Genomic DNA, 24,809 nt, shown 5'->3' on the forward strand with positions numbered 1-24,809 from the left:
AGAACCAGCGAGCCAAAAAGAAACTTCTTTGGAAACGTGATTGCAGCTTAGAAAGCTTCGAAAGGCTTGTATCTTTAGGAGGTTTGTCACCCTAAAAAAGCAGCAGTTATGAGGTCAACAATGGAAGGAGACACGGGGAGAAGAGCAACTCGGGCTCTGATACCATGTTGAGGAAATTAGAGTGCTCAAGATGGAGGAGAAAGCTCACAGGATAGGGAAGTAGAGAAGATGGAGGAGAAAGCTCACAGGATAGGGAAGTAGAGAAGACGATGGAGAACCACATAAGTGGAGTTAACATATCAAGGTCATGTTAACTATCATCCTTAACCAATGGAAGGCTATAAGTGATCCATGCAATACAAGGGCATGTCCACCTACTAAATAGAGACCAAGTTCTCATCCTCTACATCCAACCTTTATCCAATACCTACATCTTCCAATCAAACTGAAGTAGATTAAACCACTCCTATCATCCTGATGTGCAAATATCAACAATTCACTCTTCGATGATGCTTTACTTGCTTCCTATGGAAAGCCTTAAAAAATCTTAGTCTTGAAGACTGGACCACAGTCGAGTCAGATAATGAACTGCTCCTAGACGGCTTCATCGCTTCTGATTCAGATGCCCGTGATGCAAGAGATGAAGAAATGGGAAGATGCTGCCCATCCATAAGGAAGAGAACATAGTAGCGTGCCACTCATGAAGATGGTAAAAAAGTAAGAAGACAAGTATAAGAAGATTTGCCCTCCAGGCGATGAGAAGTGGATTGTGCGTTACACTATAAGCTTTCATGGAATAAGGCCCCGATTGTAACCCCCTTTATCACGTGCGTTCAAAAAAAAGCATTTGAAGTACCCGTTATACCCCCTTTGTATTTGTATTTTCTGTAACTCCACAAGAAAATAAAACCCCTTTTGTTGAACTCACGTGCTATCTTACATATTGTCTATGAACTCCCCAGGGAATAAGGAAGACGTTCAAGGATTGCAATAGTCTGAGGGTAGGCCTACAAACCTTCTGCATTAACATTAATGAGAGGGACGTGTCGATGCATCATGATTTCAGAAAGGAGCTAAGGGAGATGCTGGGGAAACAAGTGGCAGTGCCAAGGCTATAGGTGGAACAGAGTAGGCCTTGAGCTCCATCAAGGAGAACAGCTGGCAGAATCGTTAGAGGAGAAGCCCAAGGACAAAGCTATAGGAAAGGTGTGTGATGGCTAAAAAGGTTGGAGGGAACTTTGCTTTGGGAACACTTTCCTTGGAGGGAAGCCCCAAAAAGCGATGAGCGCCCGACAGGATGCGAACCGTATTTTTCGACAGCTTCCCGATCAAGAAAAGTGAGACTAAGGTGCTTTCTTGACCGTCAAGAGCCACCGACTAGTGGGCGACGCGTTTTTATGGTGTTTGACTATGGGTGGCGGCAAGATTAATCATAATGCAAGCAATGGGGGGTAGATGGGACCCATGCTAGCATGGATGCACTGACAGAGGAGCAACATGCAGTTATAGCACACTATCCACCCATAGTTGTGGCCATCCTTTTGCTCCACTACTTAGCATCTTATGGACTCCATTGTACCCACCAAGTCACCATCCTGCTTGTGTGTTACTACCTCAATGGCAGATATCAACTTTCTTGCAGACCTGCCCAAGATGGCAAATAATATAACTTAGCATGTGCATTGCATAGGATACATAACGTGGAAATTAACAACACACTAAGTGTACACTTATTGTATCACACTCCCATGATAGCCTGCCATTGAATTGCCAAAAGAACATCGCTTGACTTGCAAGTCCAAAATTAGCATACATGGAAAAATAGCATGAAAGTTACAATTGCTTAGCAATAGGAAGGCAAACAACATGGAAGCTTACCTGGGAGAGGATAAAGGGAAGGGTGAGCTCCACAAGCTCCGAAATGCCCTCACAAGATGGAGCAGCTTCAAACTCCAAAACTTGAAATGGAGGATGCTGGAGAAGGAATCCACTAACGGGGAGGGTGTAGATGCGTAGGGGAGTGTGGGGGGATGTTCCTAGGGGCTGGGGTGAGGGGGTGACAGTGAGAGATGGAGACTAGGAGAGGCTAAATAGCAAGACGACGCGCCCTCGAGTTTGAAATTCCACAAAGAGGAGCGCCGATATAACCACCGCTACAAGCGTCGAAAATGCATAGACATTTCTGTCGCTACTATAAGCCTCGGTTACCGGCACTAATACTGTGGTTTCATGCGTGGATTATACCGATGGATTGACTTTGACCGACTAGGTACCGGTGCTTATACCGTGTCTTATTCCGGCGCTTTTGCCTGTGCATTTTTGACGGTTATACCGTGGCTCCTCTATGTTTTTCAATTTACCATGACACAAATGCTTCATTGATTAGTGTTATGATTTTTGGGCAGATGGACACCTCTTCCCCCGTCGGTGGCTCAGTGCCTGAAGACCCCGTATGTCCGGTCGGGAAGGCCAAATGCCCCAAATTCCGTGTGCATGGTATGTACGTGAAGGAAAAATACGCATCGGCCATTGGTATGTGCACTTGTCTGATTGGTACCGAACTTGGCAAGGGTCTTAAGGGAAGTGGTTTCCATGATCTTGTCAAGTATGAAGTGCATCCGACCCCATATGTCTGGTCGGGAAGGCCAAATGCCCCAAATTCCATGTGCATTGTACGTACAGGAAGGAAAATGTGAACTTGTCCGATGGGGACCAAACTTGATGGGGGTCTTAAGGAAAGGGGTTTCCATGATATTTCAAAGTATTAAGTGCATCAGACCCCGTATGTCTGGTCAGGAAGGTCAAATGCCCCAAATTCCATGTGCATGGTACGTACGTGAAGGAAAAATACACGTCGGCCTACGACATTGGCATGTGAACTTCTTCGATTAATACCAAACTTGATGGGGATCTTAGGGCAAGGGCTTTACATGATCTTTCCAAGTATGAAGTGCATCCAACACTGTATGTCCAGTCGAGAAGGCCAAATGCCCCAAATTCCATGTGCATAGTACCTAAGTGTAGGGAAAATACCCGTCGGCCAACGACATTGGTATGTGCACTTGTCCGATTGGTAACAAACTTGGCAGAGGTCTTAAAGAAAGTGGTTTCCATGGTCTTTCCAAGTATGAAGTGCATCGGACCCCATATGTCCGGTCAGGAAGGCCAAATGCCCCAAATTCCATGTGCATGGTACGTAAGTGAAGGAAAAATATGGGTCGTCCAATGACATTGGTATGTGCACTTGTTCGATTGAAACCAAACTTGGCAGACGTCTTAAGGAAAGTGGTTTCCATGATCTTTCCAAGTATCAAGTGCATCCGACCCCATATGTCCGGTCGGGGAGACCAAATGCCCCAAATTCCATGTGCATGGTATGTACGTGAAGGAAAAATACATGTTGGCCTACGTCATTCGTGCATGAACTTGTCCGATGGGAACCAAACTTGACAGGGGTCTTAAGGAAAGTGGTTTCCATGATCTTGCCAAGTATGAAATGCATCGGACCCTGTATGTCCGGTCGGAAAGGCCATATGCCCCAAATTCCATGTGCATGGTACGTACGTGAAGGAAAAATACGCATCGGCCTATGACATTGGTATTTGAACTTGTAGGATTGGTACCAAACTTGACGGGGGTCTTTAGGCAAGGGTTTTCCATGATATTGCCAAGTTTGAAGTGCATCCGACACTGTATGTTTGGTCGGGAAGGCCAAATGCCCCAAATTCCATGTGCATGGTACGTAAGTGAAGGAAAAATACGGGTCGGCCAACAACATTGGTATGTGCACTTATCCGATTGGTACCAAACTTTGCATGGGTATTAAGGGAATTTTTTTCCTTGATCTTGCCAAGTATGAAGTGCATCAGACCCCGTATGTCCGGTCAAGAAGGCCAAATATCCCAAATTCCATGTGCATGGTACGCACGCGAAGGAAAAATACGCATCGACCAACGACATTGGTATGTGCACTTGTTCGATTGGAACCTCTGATTTTATATTCACGTGATCACAAAATTTTTTTTGTTAATAACATGTGTTAACATGTTATTAACATGTTCACATGTTAACATGTTCTCAAAAAAGCCGGTGGCAAGCGACCTGGTAACCGGGAAAAATCCCGCCGGGATTTTGCTATACCCGGCGGGCCCGCCGAGATAAAGCAAAGCCCGGCGGGTCCCTGCGGGGTCGTCATATAGCCCGGCGGGGTACAATTTTCTATATATATGGGCCCGGGGGGCCCTTTGGGATTTCATTGCTGACAGCATACACAGGTAATGAAAACTTGTGTGTGTGTGTGTGTATGTGGGTGTGTTCGTGCGGGCAGCCGCCCACTGTCGCAATGCGCGGCAGGATGTGGGTGGTCCGCCACACGAGGGATGTGTGTGTGGGTGAGTTCGTGCGGGCAGCCGCCCATTGTCGCAATGCGCGGCAGGATTTGGGTGGCCCGCCACACGACTGGTGTGTGTGTAAGGCCATTCTTCGGAGTGGTGCTTACCCTGGGGCACTTAGTCGGTAACGCGGCTAGTCTGTGTTCTATGGTAAGTATGGCACGCCGTAGCGGTACTAGTCGGTAACGCGGCAAGCATAGTATCGTTATGGCGATGTCACCTTCCCTTCCCTTCCCTTTGTCAAATGCGGACATATGGTCGGTAACGCGGCCAGTGTATGTTCGTATCCTATTGGTATTCCCATAGAATCGGGCGGCATTTTGTTGTTAACACGGCAAGTTGGTGTCGTCCGCTAGTGCATAAAATGTTTTTTGCATATTGCGGCATTTGATCGTTAACGCGGTCGAAAAAGTGTCGTAAATTTGCTTGCGTATTTTGGCATATGATCGTTAACGCGGTCGAATAAATGTCGTAAATTTGTTTGATTTGACTTGTATTGTTTTTATTGTGTTTGATCCATGCGATACTTGGTTGCTAACGCGGCATTAGTATTTCATGGATCAAAGTTTACATCATATTGTCTAAACGTTTTATTTTATAATATCGTGATTCGTAACTCGAAAAATATGAATCTCTCTCTTCTTACCCCTCTCTCTCTCTCATGATACACTTCACAACTCTTTCTCTATCTCTCTCATGATTCACTTCACAACACGATAGATGTGTAGATAATGATTTTTTTTATTTCTCTTAAAATATACATAATTTTTAATAATTTCTTTTTTCTCCCTCTATTTACTTAAAAATTAAAACAATACAAGACTTTTGTCTTTAAGAACTCACAAAAACATTAAAAATGTCATCTAATGTTTCTTCTCTCTATCTGTCACAACTCTCTCTTCCTCTCCTCTCTCTCTCTCTCTCTCTCATGATACACTTCACAATTCTCTCTCTCTCTCTCGCAATGATACACTTCAGAACTCTTTCTCTCTCTCTCTCTCATGATACACTTCACATCTCTCTCTCTATCACGATAGGTATGTAGATGAAGAGTGCTTTAGGATTACAAAACATTATTTTTCTCTCTTTAGGAACTCACAAAACTATAAAAAATGTCATTTAATTTTTCCTCTCTCTATCTGTCACACCTCTCTCTCTTCCTCCCCCTCTCTCTCTCTCTCTCATTCGATAATGTATACACTTCGTAAGTAATAATGCGCTTGTTGCGGTTGTCTCACGTTCGATAATGTATTGCATGATGTTGAGTTCAGTAATATTGTTTGATATATTCTGTTTTTGTTTGATCATTGATAAGTAATGATACACTTGTTGCTGTTTTCTCACGTTTGATGATGTATTGGATGATGTTGAGTTCATTAAAATTATTTGATATTCCGTTTTTGTATGAACATTGACGATATTGATATACTTGTTGCTGTTTGCTTGATGTTTATTTCAGTAATGTTTGATATTCTGTTTTTTGTGTTTAGTGATATTTGCTAGATTTACGAAGACAATCAACATGCTTTCCCCCGAAGAGCGCAAAATCGTTCTGCGAGCAATTCGCATTGAAGCGGTCATCACAGTGTCACAATGTACTGATGATGTCGTCAAAAAGATCAATGAGTCTGAGATACTCATGCGAGATCTAATAGACCAAATATGGGAAAATGCACAGCGTCGGCTTCGAAGCGGAGGCAACGCTGAGTTGCTAGATAGACAGAAGATAGCAGATTTCAACCATCAGCACATAACACGAACCATTTTGGGGAGCATGCGTGTAGCATGCAGTGATCTTAGAGATGCTGCCCCGCCTGAAGCCAATATGCAACGTCTACAGTTATGGGACGTTGTATGGAGCAAGCAAAGAGCCAAGAGCAAGCGCATGAAGGCGTTGGATGCAGAGTCCCTCCCCAAAAGAGTGCGCATTGCCCAGGACGTCGCTGCAACGTCCAGTCAGGCAGATGCAAGTGGTACAGGTGTCATTAATCGTACCATCTACAATTCTATGTGCACACATCTTATTGGCATCCCGCACGAGGCTTTGTTCGAAGGGCGAACAATAGGCTCCGGTGTCTTTGGAACAGTAAAAGAGTATGCAATTAAAGGTATATCATTTTTACCGGAGCACATCACTTAGGGGCACAGCTAGCAAAGAAGGAGAAAGAAGCTGACCGATTAACTCAAGCGTCAACTCCTCCCCCGGCCAATAGAGGGATTCAAGAGCAGCTAACAAAGATCAGCCAAGATGTGCAGAGCATCTCTTCACGTATTGCTCCTGTGCGCCAAGGAAACCACATCTCTCATTTTTTGATACATCCTGATCTTGTGGGAGTTTCTGCTGAGGCTACAAGTTCCTCCACCCCCCAATGTCCTGTATGTTACAAAGTATTCGATGGGTGGAGCGGCCAATATATACTACCATGTGGACACTACTACCACTTAATATGTTTAGTGAGACAAATGCAAAATACTTCCACATGTGCATTGTGCAATGTCCCAATAAATCAAGGTATTTATACAGTGTTCGGCATGGCTAGCGAATATAAACCACCAGGACCTATAGATGCAACTCCTAGTGCAATTCGCAATTTATTTCAAGATGAGAGCTAAGAAAAACAAATTCTACTTTTGTATTGATAATTTCTCCAAATATGATCATTTGTACAAGTACTTTTTATTAAATTAATGAAGTGACTTCTTCCTCTATGTCAGTATCTTGCTCCAAAATTCTTTCACCGTTTACTCTCTCGTCTACTAAATTAAGCTCATCTAAGTCAATGTCTAAATTGTCTTCTATCTCAAGGGTGGTGCACAACGTACGTCCAACATCAAAGTTCTTGTCTACTACATCATCACAATTGTACATCCATCTGGGCATATCTTCTTCATACTCTTCGCTTTCAATGTCTCGCAAGATCTTTTCATTGCAGTACATGTAAACAAGTTTATCTGCTCGATCTGCAAGAAGTCGATTGCGAATAGTACTATGAATATATTTATACATGCTCCAGTTTCTTTCTGAGCCTGAGTTTGAAGAGCACTGACTTAGAACCTTCATCGCAAGGTTGCGCAATAAAGCATAATGCTCACCACCATTCATCATCCACCACTTCCATGCAGGTTGCTCTTTAGCCATTTGTTGAACAAGGGAGTTGGAAAATAAACCCTCTTTCAACCGAAATGAGGTCATCTCCTTTATGCACTGTACACGATCATCATCATTATTATAGAAAGTGTTTACCACTTTATAAAAATCTTGCACCACCTCAACGTTGGACATCAAATCCATATTCCAATATTCAGGATCTAACATGTAAGCAGCACTGTGCAGTGGTGAATGCGCTCCAATCCATCTAGCATGAAAGTACTTCAACAGAACTTTTCTTTGTCTACTGGAGAATGGTACACGCCATTGCTTTTCCACCACTGAATGCTCTAATTTCTCAGGACACTCCAAACTCCGCTGGACAGTCCACCATTGCATCCATGCTTTTCCGAGATTAGGTGCTCTTTGATCAAGACTTCGTACAGCATACATAACAGGCATCATTACATGGTATGCATCCATCACACTGTTCCACCAACTTCTTCTCGTAAGCGCTCCCTTCAAGACTTTGATTTTCTCTTTCACTTTTTCAAGTTGAGTGTTCTCCCCTAGTCATGAAATGCCATGCATGTAAATGTTTCACAAACTGCATCTTTATTTCTAAGAAGAGACTCAAAAGTGTAAAAGTGAGTGCAAAACCTAGTCTCCGCTGGAAGCTTTAACATAACTGACATGCGAGGTCGAAACATATCTAAAACTCTCTGTCTCTTGAGCATGAATTTCACAAGCTGGCGAGCAGTGTCGACGATTGAGGCAAACCATTTGGTATCATCAGATTTATACCAATCTTTTAATACAAGATTCAAACTATGAGTATTACAGCCTACCGGAAAAATATGTGGATATTGTCGCTGTAGGATTCTGGATGCATTTTTACAATTTTTTGCATTGTCCATGACGACTTGGACTACATTTTTGGCACCCACTTCCTCTATCACAGAGCTAATGACTTGAGCAATGTAAGCCCCAGTTTTGATTGAACCAGCTGAATCCACGGCACGGATGAAAGTCTCACCTCTAGGTGAAATAACCATTACATTAATTAATGGTTTTCTTTGCACATTAGACCATCCATCACTTACTATACTACATCCAGAAAGCTCTATATTGCTGCAACCGGAATCTTATTCTAGGAATTGATTGTGGAAAAGTAGAGAATTAATTCAATCATAAAAACCATTGCTTGTAAGCTTCAACTAAATCAAAAGCAATTGAAAAATTAAACACTTGAACAAAAATACTTAGCTCCAAAAAGACCATATTGGGTGCAATCTTCCCCCTTCTTGTGCGTGGCCTCTCCCCACACAAGAGTATTTCTTTATTAGCTTTCCTTTTCACCAAAATTAGGCCATAGCCCCCAAAATACAAGATGTGCTTTTTAGAGAGCACGGCACTCTTCTTTAACAAAAATAGAGTGTCAAATTGGGACTAGGGTAAAGCCATAGGCTTTAATAAATTCCACAAAAATAAATGTATCTTTCCTAAAGTTCAAAATGGAAAAATCATTTAATAAGGTTACAAGCTACTATGCTTGTCAAAAATGAAATGTGATGATCCAAGACATTTCTTCCAAAGTAAACTCTTCAATTCCCATAGTCTTCATCACCTGAAAATATAAGCCCAATTAATTATTAAATTAATCCCACAAATATTAAACATGCACAAATCATCACCAACTCATGACTACCAGGCGTAAGTACCCCAGGAATCACCCTGCCATACAAACCTAACTGAAATAATCATAGGTGGCCTCAAACATACGTCATATACCGCACGTATTAATATTTATAGTGGTATCACCCACGATATTAACCTAGCCGGCATGACGCAAGAGTAATCTAGGCGTCCCCAAATTACTCAAGAGGGGATGAATAATATTTTTCTAGAGGACTTAAAATATATTCTCATGACATCCCTCTTGCTTGAGTTTGCAATTGTCCTCAATTGCGGATTTGCTAGGTTTGAAAAGAATGAAGAATTTCAGGGTAAACTCGGAAAAATTTCTCAGGCATCCATTTAGCATCTTCTTGAGGATGATTCTTAAAAGTCAAAAGATACTTGAAGTATTGATTACCTGTCCTTGTTGTTGTTATCTCTTGGTCAATGATTGCATCAGGAACTAGTACTTCTTCCTCTCCTTCAATAAGAGGTGGTTCCTCATATGTTGGGTGAGTAGGAAGTGTTCCTCGAAAAGGTTTCAAGAGATGGATATGAAAAGAATTGTGGATATTCCAATTAGATGGAAGCTCTAGTCTATAGGCCACATCATTAATCTTTTGAAGGATTTTAAATGGCCCATAATATCTAGGCGCTAGCTGCAGGGAATTTTTCCATACTCTTTAATCGACGCTTTTCAATTCTCAAAAGCACATAATCACCATCACGCACTTCAGATAGAATGCGATCAAAGTCTCTAACATATTGGTCGGCTGCTTCAATCTTATGAGAGAGTCTAGTAGCCGGAATAGGCAATGCTCTTCCATAGATAATCTCAAATGGTGCTCGACCAGTAGCAGTATGAGGAGTATTATTATAAGCAAATTGGAGTAGGTGTATGTACTTATCCCATGCACTAGGTTGCTGGGAAACATAGGCTCTAAGCATATCTAAGATAGTGCTATTTGTAACTTCGGTTTGTCCATTCGATTCCGGATGGAAAGCCGTGGAAAAATCTAACTTAGTGCCTAAGTTTGAGAAAAGAGCAACCCAAAAGTGACTACAAAATTTAGAATCTTTATCAGAAACTATCACTTTGGGTAGACCATGATGAATAAAAATTTGCTTAACAAATATGTTCGCGGCTTGCTGAGAAGTTAGTGTCTTTTTGCATGGAATGAAATAGGCTTGCTTACTAAATCGGTCCACTATTGTCCAAATCATGTCATGGTGATTGGAAGTAGTAGGGAAGCCAGTAATAAAGTCCATAGACACTTGTTCCCATGGTCTATCAGGAATAGGTAGAGGCATAAGCAATCCTAAAGCTTTGCCTTTGTAGCTTTTGATTGTTTGGCAGATGTTACATTCAGCTACAAACTTAGCTACATCATTCTTCAAATGGGGCCAATAAAATTCTCGAGAAACTACTTGAAGTGTTGCGAAAACTCCTCTATGTCCCACAAATGGTGGTTGGTGCATCTCTTCCAAGACAAGCTGTCTGTAAGGTTGAGTAACACACAATCTCTTCTCAAAGAAAAGATAGCCATCATTATGTGAATAACTTTCGTGAGGTGTCCAATTGTTTTCACGCAATTTGATCCATATTTGAGAAAAATCTGGATCAACTTCATAAGTTTCTTTCATGAGAGCGAATGGTTCACTTTCAATTATAGAAATGTTGTTGATATTTGGTCTTCGACTCAAAGCATCGGCAACAACATTTTCTTTTCCAGGTTGATATTGAATCATAGGTTGGAAACTTTGAATGAAACCTGCCCATTTGATATGCCTATCTGAAATAAGAGGTTGCGTAAGCAAATGCCTAATGCTCTGTTGGTCTGTCTTGATAAGAAATTCAGAGCCCATTAGGTAATGCTTCCAGATTTTCAAAGCATGCACTACTGCTGCTAATTCCTTGTCATAAGTGCTATAATTATGCTCTGCAGGCTTAAGCTTTCTACTTTGATATGCAATAGGATGGTTGTCTTGCATAAGAACAGCTCCAAATCCTTTGCCACTAGCATCAGTCACTACTATAAAGAATGGTCTTTGGAAATCAGGTAGTGTAAGAACTGGTGCTTGTGTTAAAGCATTCTTGAGTGTTGCAAAAGATTTATCTTGCTTTTCAGTCCAATTGAAATTTGTAGCTTTCTTAAGGAGTTCAGTCAAAGGATTGGCAATACAAGCAAAATTCTTGACGAACTTTCTATAATAACTACATAAGCCAAGAAAAGATCTAAGATCATGTATGTTTCTAAGCGTAGGCCAAGAAGCAATACACTCAATTTTCTTAGGATCTGCACGAATCCCTTCGGCCGATACTATATGTCCTAAGTATTCAATCTCCTCTTGAAAGAAAGAACTCTTTTCAGGATTGACATACAATTCATTTTCTCTCAAAAGATTGAACACTTTTTCCAAGTGTTGTTCATGCTCTTGTCGATCCTTGCTAAAAACAAGAATGTCATCAAAGAACACTATAACAAAACTTTGAAACTTAAGGAATATGCGATTCATCATACGGCTGAAAGTAGCTGGAGCATTGGTCAAACCAAATGGCATAACCAAAAACTCATAATGACCAGTTTGGGTTCTAAAAGCTGTCTTGAAAATGTCAGATTGAGTCATACGGACTTGATGATACCCAGACTTTAGGTCAATCTTGCTAAAGACCTTTGATCCTCTAAGCTTATCAAGAAGATCATCTACCCTAGGAATAGGATATCTGTTCTTGACAGTAATCTTATTCAATGCACGATAGTCTACACACATTCGGTAAGTTCCGTTCTTCTTCTTAACAAGAAGTACTGGAGCTCCAAAAGGTGAACTACTAGGTCGAATAAGGCCTCTCTCTAGCAAGTCTTCTATTTGGCTTTGGATTTCTCTTTGCTCTAAATTGTTGACTCTATAGGGAGCTTTACAAGGCGGGGAATTTCCAGGCAATAAGTCAATACTATGATCCTCAGGCCTAGACTTAGGTAATCCTGGAGGCAGATCTTCCATGAAACAGTCACTAAATTTGGAGATAAATGAATCAAACTTTGGTCTTTTGGATGTGTCCAACTTAGCATCAAGCTGGTTAACCCATACCATATAAGTCTTGTCTCTTTTTCTTAGAGCTCTCTTTGCTTGAGTGTGACTCAACAAAGGACTCATTTCTCCTTTGACTTGACACTGGAGGATAATATTTTCATTGTCCTTCCTTAGAGAAATACTATGAGTGTCATAGTCTATAATAGGATTGTATTTGTGTCTCCAAGGCATACCCAAAATTATATCTACCCCTTGTAAAGGTGCAACTAAGAAATCCCTCTTTTCTGTTAAAGGTTTGATGCCTAAATCCAAATCTTTCACTACTTGCATGCAATTGTACTTTGTTCCAGTAAATGCTGCTTTGACTTTATAGTGCGTAGGTAAAGAATGAAGATTTAATGCTCTAAGTACCTTTTCAGAAATGAAATCATGTGTACTACCATCATCATGCAAAATAAGAACTTCATGTCCATTTATCGTTCCTTTTATTTTAAGCAAAGAATGAACATGAGGTTTACCTTCTTGTTCTGAGTAATCTGGATCGGAATTACCCTCTTGCTCGAATGATTCTTCTTCATTGTCGTCTTCTTCAATCATGTTGACTCGAGCTGCTGGTGTTGAATTCTTGGTACGCTCCGGACAATTCGGTGCTATGTGACCTTCTTTGTGGCACTTGAAACATTTGATAGGCGATGTCTTCGGTTTGCCACCATTGACTTTCTTATTGGTACTCATGTTGCCTTTAGCCTCGTCCTTGCCCTTGTCATAACCTGGTTTATACATCTTCTTTGAAGCATAAAAAGATTTAGTAAATGGTTTAGACGAAGTACCCTCATGTGCTTTATACTCTTTAGGAAAAACGCTGTTCAATGGCTGAATTTGAGTTCTTGTCACCTCAAACAAATCCCGAACGATTCCGCGTGATTCAAGAGTCTTGGGCTAGTCGAATTGTTGATGAAATAATTTTTCTGCACTTTGAAACCTGCTGAAACAGTCCTGTAAACCTTGCCCAAACTCTGTAATATTTTTCTGAAATTTTCAAAATTTTTCAGAAGTGATTTCGGAATTTTCTAGCCTTTTCTAGGCAATTTCCAAGCTTTTTAAAACCTGTAAATCACTTTTGTGCACCCAGAAATTTTCAGAATTGAAAAACCTTCGAATTTCTCCTCAAATTTGGAAATTGGGAAAAGTAGAGGTTGAAAAAGGAGTGATGTGACTTGCATAGGGATTGGGAAAAGTAAGAGAAGGATTAGAGAGATTAAGATTATGGAGAGATTAGGCTTTGGAATTAAACCCTTTTTTTTATCACTTCTCCACGCCGTTTTGCGCCGGTAGGATGCGCCGTGCGCTTCTTCTTTGTTTTTCTTTTTGGAGAATTTTTTTTAATGGCTTTTACATGCTGAATCTGCTCCATCCATTATAGGTTTGCTCAACCTTGAAGCTTTCTGATTTCTGAGAGTTACCCGTGAGGTTTTTGGCTATGAGGATTTCATCCATACGGTCAGATTCTGATTTCATAGAGTATTTGGAAAAACCGCTTTTTGATAGAGAGGTTTGGTTTTGCAGGGTGCTGAGTGGGTTTGAGAGTAGATCTAGTTTTGAATCTTTGACCTTTGGATAAAGACCTGCAAAACACCCTTCTGTCCACTGGATAAATTCCTGCACTTTCTTGATTTTTGAGAAGTTGAAGCCCTTTCCTACCTTCTCCACAAATCTCCTAGCCCAAGCTCTGATACCACTGCAATCGGAATCTTATTCTAGGAATTGATTGTGGAAAAGTAGAGAATTAATTCAATCATAAAAACCATTGCTTGTAAGCTTCAACTAAATCAAAAGCAATTGAAAAATTAAACACTTGAACAAAAATACTTAGCTCCAAAAAGACCATATTGGGTGCAATCTTCCCCCCTCTTGTGCGTGGCCTCTCCCCACACAAGAGAATTTCTTTATTAGCTTTCCTTTTCACCAAAATTAGGCCATAGCCCCCAAAATACAAGATGTGCTTTTTAGAGAGCACGGCACTCTTCTTTAACAAAAATAGAGTGTCAAATTGGGACTAGGGTAAAGCCATAGGCTTTAATAAATTCCACAAAAATAAATGTATCTTTCCTAAAGTTCAAAATGGAAAAATCATTTAATAAGGTTACAAGCTACTATGCTTGTCAAAAATGAAATGTGATGATCCAAGACATTTCTTCCAAAGTAAACTCTTCAATTCCCATAGTCTTCATCACCTGAAAATATAAGCCCAATTAATTATTAAATTAATCCCACAAATATTAAACAGGCACAAATCATCACCAACTCATGACTACCAGGCGTAAGTACCCCAGGAATCACCCTGCCATACAAACCTAACTGAAATAATCATAGGTGGCCTCAAACATATGTCATATACCGCACGTATTAATATTTATAGTGGTATCACCCACGATATTAACCTAGCCGGCATGACGCAAGAGTAATCTAGGCGTCCCCAAATTACTCAAGAGGGGATGAATAATATTTTTCTAGAGGACTTAAAATATATTCTCATGACATAAAAGAAAAATATTATTCTCATGACAATTGCTAAGAATTATTCTTTGTACACGTTCTTTTACCTGTGCATAACATTTCTCTAATAGATCATTTCGCATAGCATGGTACGTAGGCGGTGAAAACCCTGGTCCAAACTCACCAATTTTTTTCCATGCTCTCTTCCAATGCTCACTGTCCACCATCATTATAGCACTCCCAGAAAAGTAAATCGCTTCAGCAAGGACGAGTTGTGCATCATCGAGTCGACCTTGACGTAGGCTTTCTTGCAATGAAGTTTGACGCATGGGTATATTTCCTACGTCAAAGTTTCGCTTGCAAGAAGATGCACTGGGTAGATTACTTTCTGGTTGCACATTGCCGTTCGGGGTACAAGTAGGCGATGTAGCGGGAGTTTGATGATTAGAACAACAGTGTTCTTGCTGCCTTGATACATTAACGGTAGGAGTGTCATGTTTTCTTGAATCTTTCTTTTGAATTTCTTCTCTTATGCATTTGGCCACTATAGGTGCAGAGGGGTGGGTACATGACTTTTTCTTCGGTCCGCCTAAAAAGTGTTCTCTTAGTCGAGGCGCCCCACCTGATTTTACTGCATGGCATAGCTTACACTCCCAATCTATGAATCGATCACCAACGTTAATTGCATATTGCCACTCTATCCCAGGTGCCTTTTTTTTCCTGCTATTTGAAATTTGGACTCTATTGGAGGTATCACTGGATCCAACATTGTCCTCCATCTCAACAAATAACCTATTCAACCAAGCATATAACAATGAATACACAAATGAAAAAACAACAAATCACTCACGTATAACAAAACATACATCTGCAGACAAAGTACTTCGAAACTATCTTGACGAATACAAAAGATCATCACATAACACAAAACTACTTCAAACTATCTTGCAAGGTCTTACTACAAAACTACTTCGAAACTATCATGCACATTGCACCCCCAATGAAGGATGCCTTTTGTACCCAATTAAGGATACTTTACACAATCAAAGATCTATGCTTGCCCAATACTCTAGTATAGGACAATAGACCTTCTCTAACATTCACAAAAAAAATCAAAGATCTATGCTTGCCCAATACTCTAGTATAGGACAATAGACCCTTGTCTACTCTAAACTATATCAAGTATCAAGAACCAATACAAGCCCCTAAGCAGGACTCTTGGCTCCATCAAACCATTCATAAAGCAGAATGAGGTAGATTACGTACGTGGCTCAAATGAAAAGCTGAATGACTCCAAATTTGTCCCTAAATCTCCGCAAGTATTAGCTACGAACCACACCCTGCCCCCAGTTCAAAGAACTAAGGACGAGTGGCTCAATAGCCTTAGAAGTGCCTACAAGGAAAGACGACAGCCCCTAAAATAAGGACGTTCTTCCCAAGAGGACACTTCTAGCAACTCGAGAGCTCTACAAGTACTTTGAGGAGAGATATCACGCCCCCAAAACAAGGACTATCTTCCCTAAAGTTGTACGATGGGTGTCGGGCAGTGTTTATATACAGAATAATACCCCGCCGGTGTTCCTTGTTTTTCTCGGCGGGCCCGCCGGGCTTCTATCTTTCCCGGCGGGCCCGCCGGGAAAACTCTGTTCCCCGGCGGGCCCGCCGGGAAAGATAGAAGCCCGGAGGTGTTACTGGACTAGTGGGTTCCGGCAGGTCATTTCTCAGGTCATGTGAATATACAATGTGATCACAAGTTTTAATATGTTAACACTAGGTTTTGTTAACGTGATCACGAAATTATGAAGACGTTAATGAAATCCCTGATTGGAACCAAACTTGGAAAGGGTCTTAAGGGAAGTAGTTTACATGATCTTTCCAAGTATGAAGTGCATCCGACCCCGTATGTCCGGTCGAGAAGGCCAAATGTCCCAAATTCCATGTGCGTGGTACGTATGTGAAGGAAAAATACGTGTCGGCCAACGACATTGGTATGTGAACTTGTCTGATGGGTACCAAACTTGACGGAGGTATTAAGGGAAGTGTTTCCATGATCTTTCCAAGTATGAAGTGCATCTGACCCTGTATGTCCGGTTGGGAAGGCCAAATGCCCCAAATTCCATGTGCATGGTACGCACGTGAAGGAAAAATATCGGTCGGCGTGTGACATTGATATGTGAACTTGTCTGATTGGTACCAAAATTGACGAGGGTATTAAGGCAATGGGTTTTCATTCTCTTTCCAAGTATGAAGTGCATTCGACACCATATGTCGGGTCGGGAAGGCCAAATACCCCAAATTACATGTGCATGGTACGTAAGTGAAGGAAAAATACGGGTCGACCAACGACATTGGTATGTGCACTTGTCGGATTGGTACCAAACTTGGCAGACATCTTAAGGGAAGGGTTTCCATGATCTTTCCAATTATGAAGTGCATCCAACCTCGTATGTCTGGTCGGGAAGGCCAAATGCCCGAAATTCCATGTGCATGGTACATACATGAAGGAAAAATACGCGTCGGCCTACGACATTGGTATGTGAACTTGTACGATGGGTACCAAACTTGATGACGGTCTTAAGGGAAGTGGTTTCCATGATCTTGACAAGTATGAAGTGCATCGGACCTCGTATGTCTTGTCGGGAAAGCCAAATGCCCCAAATTCCATGTGCATGGTGTGTTACGTACGTGAAGGAAAAATACACATCGGCCTATGACATTGATATGTGAACTTTTTCGATGGGTATAAAACTTGACGGGGGTCTTAAGGCAAGGGGTTTCCATGATCTTGCCAAGTATGAAGTGAACCCGACACTGTATGTTCGGTGGGGAAGGCAAAATGCCCGAAATTCCATGTGCGTGGTACGCACTTGAAGGAAAAATACGGGTCGGCCTACAACATTGATATGTGAACTTGTTCGATTGGTACCAAACTTGACGGGGGTCTTAAGGCAAGCGGTTTCCATGATCTTGCCAAGTATAAAGTGCATCCAGGAAGGCCAAATGCCCCAAATTCCATATGCATGGTACGTAAGTGAAGGAAAAATATGCGTCAGCCAACAACATTGGTATGTGCACTTTTTCGATTGGTATCAAACTTGGCAGGGGTCTTAAGGAAAGTGGTTTCCATGATCTTGCCAAGTATGAGGTGCATCTGACTATGTATGTCCAGTCGGGAAGGCCAAATGCCCCAAACTCCATGTGCATGGTACGTACGTGAAGGAAAAATACGTGTCAGCCTCCGACATTGGTATGTGAACTTGTCCGATGGATACCAAACTTGACGGGGGTCTTAAGGGAAGTGGTTTCCATGATCTTGAAAAGTATGAAGTTTATTCAACCCCGTATGTCCGGTTGGGAAGACCAAAATGCTCCAAATTCCATGTTCATGGTACGTAAGTGAAGGAAAAATACGAGTCAGCCAACGACATTGGTATGTGCACTTGTTTGATTGGTACCAAAATTGGCAGGGGTCTTAAGGAAAGTGGTTTCCATGATCTTGCCAAGTATGAAGTGCCTCGAACCCTATATGTCCATTCGGGAAGGCCAAATGTCCCAAATTCCATGTGCATGGTATGTATGTGAAGGAAAAATACGCGTCAGCTATGACATTGGTATGTAAACTTGTCCGATGGGTACCAAACTTGACGAGGGTCTTAAGGCAAGGGGTTTCCATGACCTTGCCAAGTATGAAGTGCATCGGACCCTGTATGTTCAGTCGGGAAGGACAAATGCCCCAAATTCCATGTGCATGGTACACATGTGAAGGAAAAATACGGGTCGGCCAATGATATTGTTATGTGCACTTGTCCAATTTTGGTACCAAACTTGGCAGAGGTCTTAAGGAAAGTGGTTTCCATGATCTTGCCAAGTATGAAGTGCATATGACCCTGTATGTCTTGCTTCTTTTTTAATCATTTGTCAGTTCATTTACCACCAACAATTGTTGATCATGTGTATAATGCATGTATGTTTCAAGTCAAATCCAAATGTTGATGAAACGTTTTTCAAAAATGGTCAAATTTTGACTCTATTTGTAATTCCTTTGCAGAGAGTCGGTATAAATGCCGGTATTTGCGACGGTATATGTGCTGCTTATAATGGCGTATATACCGACGGTTATTACTGTTGCTTATACCAGCGGTTATATCAGTGCGTATACCTATGCGGGTATATCGACTCTTTTTAGCAATGGTTTCTCCCCATCCCCCAAATTTTGGCTTTCTCTTTGAAAAGCGTTGCTAGAAAGCACCGATTTACACCGTTATTTGTAGTAGTGAAGGAATCCCAATTGAACCATGTCAAAGACTCCCCTTGCTACAAGCAAGGAAAGAAATCGAAACACATATCTGTTTGTATTCTCCGATTTGCAATTGTCAAGTTGAAGCATTAACACTTTTGGCAAGCGTTTAAAGGTTTGAGTATTTGGATCCACATATTTCACACAACCACCATCATCTTGAAAATGAATAGGTATAGTTGAACCCACCTCTTGGTTGCATCCCATATTGTCACTTTGCCCTTGACATTGCATTGCGAAATTGACATTTTCACTAGAATTGATATTGTTTTGCAGAGTCAGTATGTATGGATTATCTTTTTTTAAAAGCCTCATGCTATTATCCAATGCCACCCTCAATGTCAGTGCTTCAAAAATATTAGATGGGGATCCTAGATCTTGTCTAATCATCAAGTCTCCATCAACATGTTCGTTATTTCTCTCCAAATTCCGTAAACACATTGCCAAGGATCCCAATGTGAAGTTGGGGTCTCTCGGCCAAAGACCAATAGCAAAGTGGCCATATGCCTTCTGCCCATGACCATGGATTATAGCTCCGGTCAATGACATTGGTAATTGCATTGCATGACCTAATGATTTTGGGATAGGTTGCGGCCGTGGAATGCATGTCTTCTGTTGATCCATCTTATCATGAATGATGTACAAATATTGATTTGGATCTAGCTCTGAGCATAATCTCCAACCATAGTAAACATTTATGTAGCTCATTTGTTGAAGCATGTGTGCTCTTCTTCTCATTATATGTTTTGCACGCTTCTCTCGACTTTTGGTGCATTGCAATTCCAATTTTATGGATGTGCAAGTACCACATTTGGAAAATGTGCTTGTTTTCGACACACACAGTTTTGAACCTCGTTCGCCAAACTCTACCAAAGGTAGACTTGGACATGTTCTTCTTGCTCAATGCATTTAGTGTCATGTTCGTCGCTTGCAAGATATCTATTTACTTGTAGATTGATGGAATGACAACATGTGTCTCCCGAGAACTATCAAAGTATGACATGCGACTCTGATGTGGCATTGTATCTTGATTCTTATTTACAAACTCTTGTATAGCTGCTTTCCCATTTTCAACATGCTTCCATCCTTTCCGAATGATTCCTTTGTTTCCATGCATAACTTTCTTTTCCCCTAGCATGTGTTGTTGCTTGTACTTGAAAAAGGATGTCATGGAAATTCCAAGTATAGTGTACCATGTAGTGTAACAAATGTCGTAGCCCACCCGTCTTGCATTGCTTGTCTACGAGGGTAGCTGGAGGTGAGCTCTCCAAGGCATTCCGAGAAGATCCCTATGACACGTGAGTCATCGTCGAGGGGACACACAAAAGATTGGAAAATGTGGAGGACTAAGGTCTGCTTTCCCAAAGTGAAGGACAAGTGGAAGAAACTTGCCCCCTTTGATCAACTGCAGATCTGGAAATCTCGAGTCACTTCAGTTTGGAAGGCAACCCACTCCCCCAAGCTAAATTTCCTATTATGGAGGATCATACATGACAATCTCCCTCTCAGAGATAGAATTTTGAGATGGATTGTTGTGTCACACTTATGCCCATTGTGCAAATAGGATACTGAAACTACCTTTCATGTTTCTGGGCTTGCCCCACTGTTCGGCCCATTTGGTCTTCAAGTACAACATGGAATCTCTCTCTCTCTCTCTCTCTCTCTCTCTCTCTCTCTTGCCCCCCCCCCACACACACAAAATCTCGAACACTTACACTCTCTCTAGCACTCGTGCATATCAGTCTCTGCCTTATGCACATGCATGAACTATGTGTGTCTGCATTTGTGTGTGTGACATACGCACGTAGACACACATGCATGCACACACAAACACATGCTCGTGTCATATGTGAAAATATGTGGAACTTTGAATACGTGAGTATGATCTCGTGTTTGCACACAAAATTTCAGGTCGTGTGTGATATGCACAAATACACATAGGCTCACACACATGCATGCACACACAAACACATACCCACGATGTGGCTCCCCTCTCCTTCCTCTCCTGGCCCTCTCCCTCCTCTTCTTTGCCCATGTGGAGGGGGCCTTCTTCTCCTTAATATTTGTCTTTTCTTATGTGTATACACGTGTGTATATTTGTTGTGTATGAACTATGTGTGTCTGTGTTTGTGTGTGTTTGATATACACACGTAGACACACATGCATGCACACACAAACACATGCTCGTGTTACATGTGTAAATATGTGGAACCTTGAATACCTGAGTATGATCTCGTCGATCCCCTTTGCCCACCAAGTGGCTGCCCTCTCCTGCCTCTCGTGGACGGTCGTTTGCCCACGAGATAGATAGATAGATGTGACAAACCCAACAATTCAAAAGGCCACCGTAGATGCAGGTCGGAGAAAGTGAATGGGACGGTGTACCAAACCCAAACTATTTAAGGCATCTCACTATAGTCCCGAGTCCAGCTCATCCTTTCCTAACGCAGTCCAGACTCCACTCGAGGAAAAGCTCGCATTCGTACAGCCAGCACAAAAAGCGATGGTGATTTCTTGATGTTCGCGCCTGCACTATCGAGGGTGTAGGTAAGTATTCATTGATCAATCCTGCAGGTACGTATTCATTGAAGTTGCTAACAGGTTTTGGGGACCTTCTGCACAAGTTTTCAACCTCTATCCCTACACATTGGAACGGTGGATCGAGTTGTAGAGCGACAGGAAGCCTCTCAAGGATTGCTAGCTCAGTTCGTGCAACATGGCTGTCTTCATAACTATACTATCTGTGCTGGTTGCGGCTGCTTTACGAGTTGGTCAGTGTACAGCTGGTATGCCGCAGCTATGTCTTCAGTCCATTCTCCAAAGCGCATTTGCTGATTTCACATTTGGATACTCGTTTAATGAACGAACCTTCGTAATCGTCGGATGCTGCTGCCGCATTCAACTGGCTAGAGCAGACTCTAAACTGTCTCCATGTTGAATCGTCGCCTGTGCAGGTATCTCGAGCTTTTCCTTTGTAAAAAACGCATCTTTCTCGTCCCCGAGTTCGGAATACGATTTCGTCATCGTGGACGGAGGCACAGCTGGATGCCCTTTAGCTGCCACGCTATCACAACGTTTCAAGGTCCTGCTTTTAGAACGTGGGGGCTTCTCGGACCCCTTTCTTACCAAGCAAAGCAATTTTTTTTTGCAGATCATTGACAATAACTCAAGCACCTCCCCGGTTCAAGCTTTTGCATCCGAGGAAGGAGTGGTCAATCATCGAGCAAGAGTATTGGGAGGTGGAAGCAGTATAAACGTTGGGTTCTACACGCGGGCTAGCGCATCATACATTGAGGAAGTTGGGTGGGACGAGCGCCTTGTCAAGGAATCTTACGAGTGGGTGGAGAAGGCGCTCGTCAGCTTTCCCTCGGAGCTTCCTGATTGGCAGGCCACTGCGCGCGTGGGGCTTCTGCAGGCCGGAGTGCTGCCAGATAACGGAGTTACGTTGGATGATAGGTATGGGACCAAGACCAGTGGCAGCATTTTCGATAGCAATGGCAATCGGCGGTCGGCTCAGGAATTGCTAGCTTATGCGAAGCCTGAAAACATCGACGTTCTGCTGTTTGCAGAAGTCGGCAAGATCTTGTTCCATCCAGGTGCGTAGGTGTTCATCCCTGCGATCAGTGATTTACAGGCTGACTTGGTTCTGTTGAAATCGACAGTTTCCGTGACCGGCCATCTTTGTCTCTTTCCGTGTTAGGCAATGGGCCTCCGGAAACGTCCGGAGTAGAGTACGTTGATGAACAAGGAGGTGTGCATCGGGCCTCTTTATCTCAAGGTGGCGAAGTGATAGTCTCTGCAGGTGCACTCGGGAGTCCCCAGCTGCTTCTCCTGAGCGGGATCGGTCCAAGGAAGTATCTTCGTTCTCTAAATATCGACCCGATACTAGACCTTCCGAACGTCGGAGAAGGCATGGCAGACAATCCTATCGTGCCTACGTTACTGCCCTTCCGCCAACCGCTTCCGCCGTCGCTCGTCGATGTAGTAGGAAAAACAGCATTCGACACGTTCATCGAGACGCTAAGCGGGGGTGATGCAAACTACATCCGAGCGTTAGTAGGGATCTGGAGTGTATTGGTACCGCGAGAAAGGATCGATCCACATGCAGTGAGCTCGGTATATGAGCATTTTATGAGCTTACAGCCTGAAATCTTCGAAGAGTTAAGGGACAGGGTGGGGTTTTTGTTGGTGAAGGTGAGCGGGCCTGCGTCGAGGGGGAGGCTAAGGCTGAAAAGCAAGAGCGTGAGAGACAATCCCGCAGTGAGCTTCAACTACTTTAAGGAGAAGGAAGACATGGAGAAGTGCATTATGGGGATGAAGGTGGTGGGAGAGGTGGTGAGATCGAAGGCCGTGAGGAATGTCTCATACCTGTGGTGGGAGGAAAAGTTACCCAAGGGGATTAGCGCTGGGCTGTCTGTTGTGGGCAATCTGGTACCCCGCAACACCGCTGACCCGACTGCCATGGCTCTCTTCTGCAACAACAAGGTGGCCACCATCTGGCACTACCACGGCGGCTGCCAGCTCGGCAAGGTCGTGGACTGGCCCACTTATCGTGTCACCGGCGTCACGGGGCTCAGAGTCGTGGACGGTTCCACTTTCCTCACCTCCCCTGGAGCCAATCCACAAGCCACTGTCATGATGCTCGGCAGGTACTCCTCCTTTTACATCCAAATCCCATTCACTTTCTAAGTTTTGTCGACTAATAAAGGGTTTGGCTGGCGTCATTGGGAGGCTCTATGGCCAATCCTAGCACCTTTCAATGACTCAGGATAGTGATGCAAATGTCTTTATGGACATTAGTCACTGTCGACCAAAAGATTGTTCTTTCTGGCTATCATGCAGCCCATGTACACATATAACCTAAGTTAGTTAGCCTTTTCGTACAGTTGCATGAGTAAATTGTTCTTGAATATAACGTTCAGCACTCCTTGCAGATATGTGGGGGTGCAAATTCTACAACAGCGAACAACCTAATGGAGAATCCAACCAAGAACTTTGAATTAGCTATTGTAGTTATGTATTCACAAAGAGAAACAACATATCTCAAGACAAGATCCACATATATCAACTATTGTCTCACCATTCAAAATTTGTGAGCTCTCATGTATCTTGCAACAATAATGTGCTAGACAAGATTATCATGTTGTTCAAAATTGAATCATCACGTGATCCTTTGTGTTTCTTTGCTAGGTTAAGTCTTGATGTACTTGACTGCCAAATTCTTCACCTTTACTCAATTCTTTTGCTTTTAAAATCATTCTCCAAATTTATGTGACTCCAAAATTTATTGGCCATGCTTGTGATCATTCTAGTCTTATGGAGGAAAGAGTTGAAATATACATGGAACTATCAATCAAGATGTTTCTACTAATTAGTAATATCCAAAACTCCCCCCTAAGACCTTTGATAGAATCTAAATGATGAACCTCAAGCTAAACAAAAGTTGCAAAGTAGTACTATCTTTATTGCATTACAATAGTTTATACAAAGGTTGAACTAAATACGAATTCTAAAGGGCAACTACAAGTACATTTAGATAAGTAAATTTGCACACTTTGGATGGGCTATCTAACCAAGATACTAATGCATTACTCTATAGCCTTAGAAGGGATGACCAATGGGAGGACACTCATACGAGGAATAATGAATTATTGACTATTGTAGAAGTTAGAAGCTATGAGTTTTGAGGAAGGAGTACCAACTCTTGGAGATTTTCAATGAGAGGACGGCATGCCATTAACTTTGGGAAGCTATAGCTTCTCTTTTCTCCCACATAGATTTTTTTCAAAAAAATTAAAACAAATGGTAGCCAACATATTCAACAATT

The 24,809-nt window shown here is 42.2% G+C and overlaps 1 protein-coding gene across 1 annotated transcript; it reads left to right on the plus strand.

Moving 5' to 3' along the window:
- Positions 1-21,500: 21,500 nt before the first annotated feature.
- Positions 21,501-24,171, plus strand: LOC147602714 (protein HOTHEAD-like). Its single transcript, XM_086797556.1, has 4 exons — positions 21,501-21,768; positions 21,937-22,578; positions 22,683-23,631; positions 23,917-24,171. The coding sequence occupies exons 1-4, from the start codon at positions 21,699-21,701 to the stop codon at positions 23,954-23,956; spliced, it is 1,701 nt and encodes a 566-aa protein (XP_086653682.1). The 5' UTR covers positions 21,501-21,698; the 3' UTR covers positions 23,957-24,171.
- Positions 24,172-24,809: the final 638 nt, after the last annotated feature.

The sequence above is a fragment of the Cibotium barometz genome, chromosome 66 (genome assembly GCF_041138505.1).
Source record: "Cibotium barometz isolate CiBa-2024 chromosome 66, ASM4113850v1, whole genome shotgun sequence".
Lineage (NCBI taxonomy): Eukaryota > Viridiplantae > Streptophyta > Polypodiopsida > Cyatheales > Cibotiaceae > Cibotium > Cibotium barometz.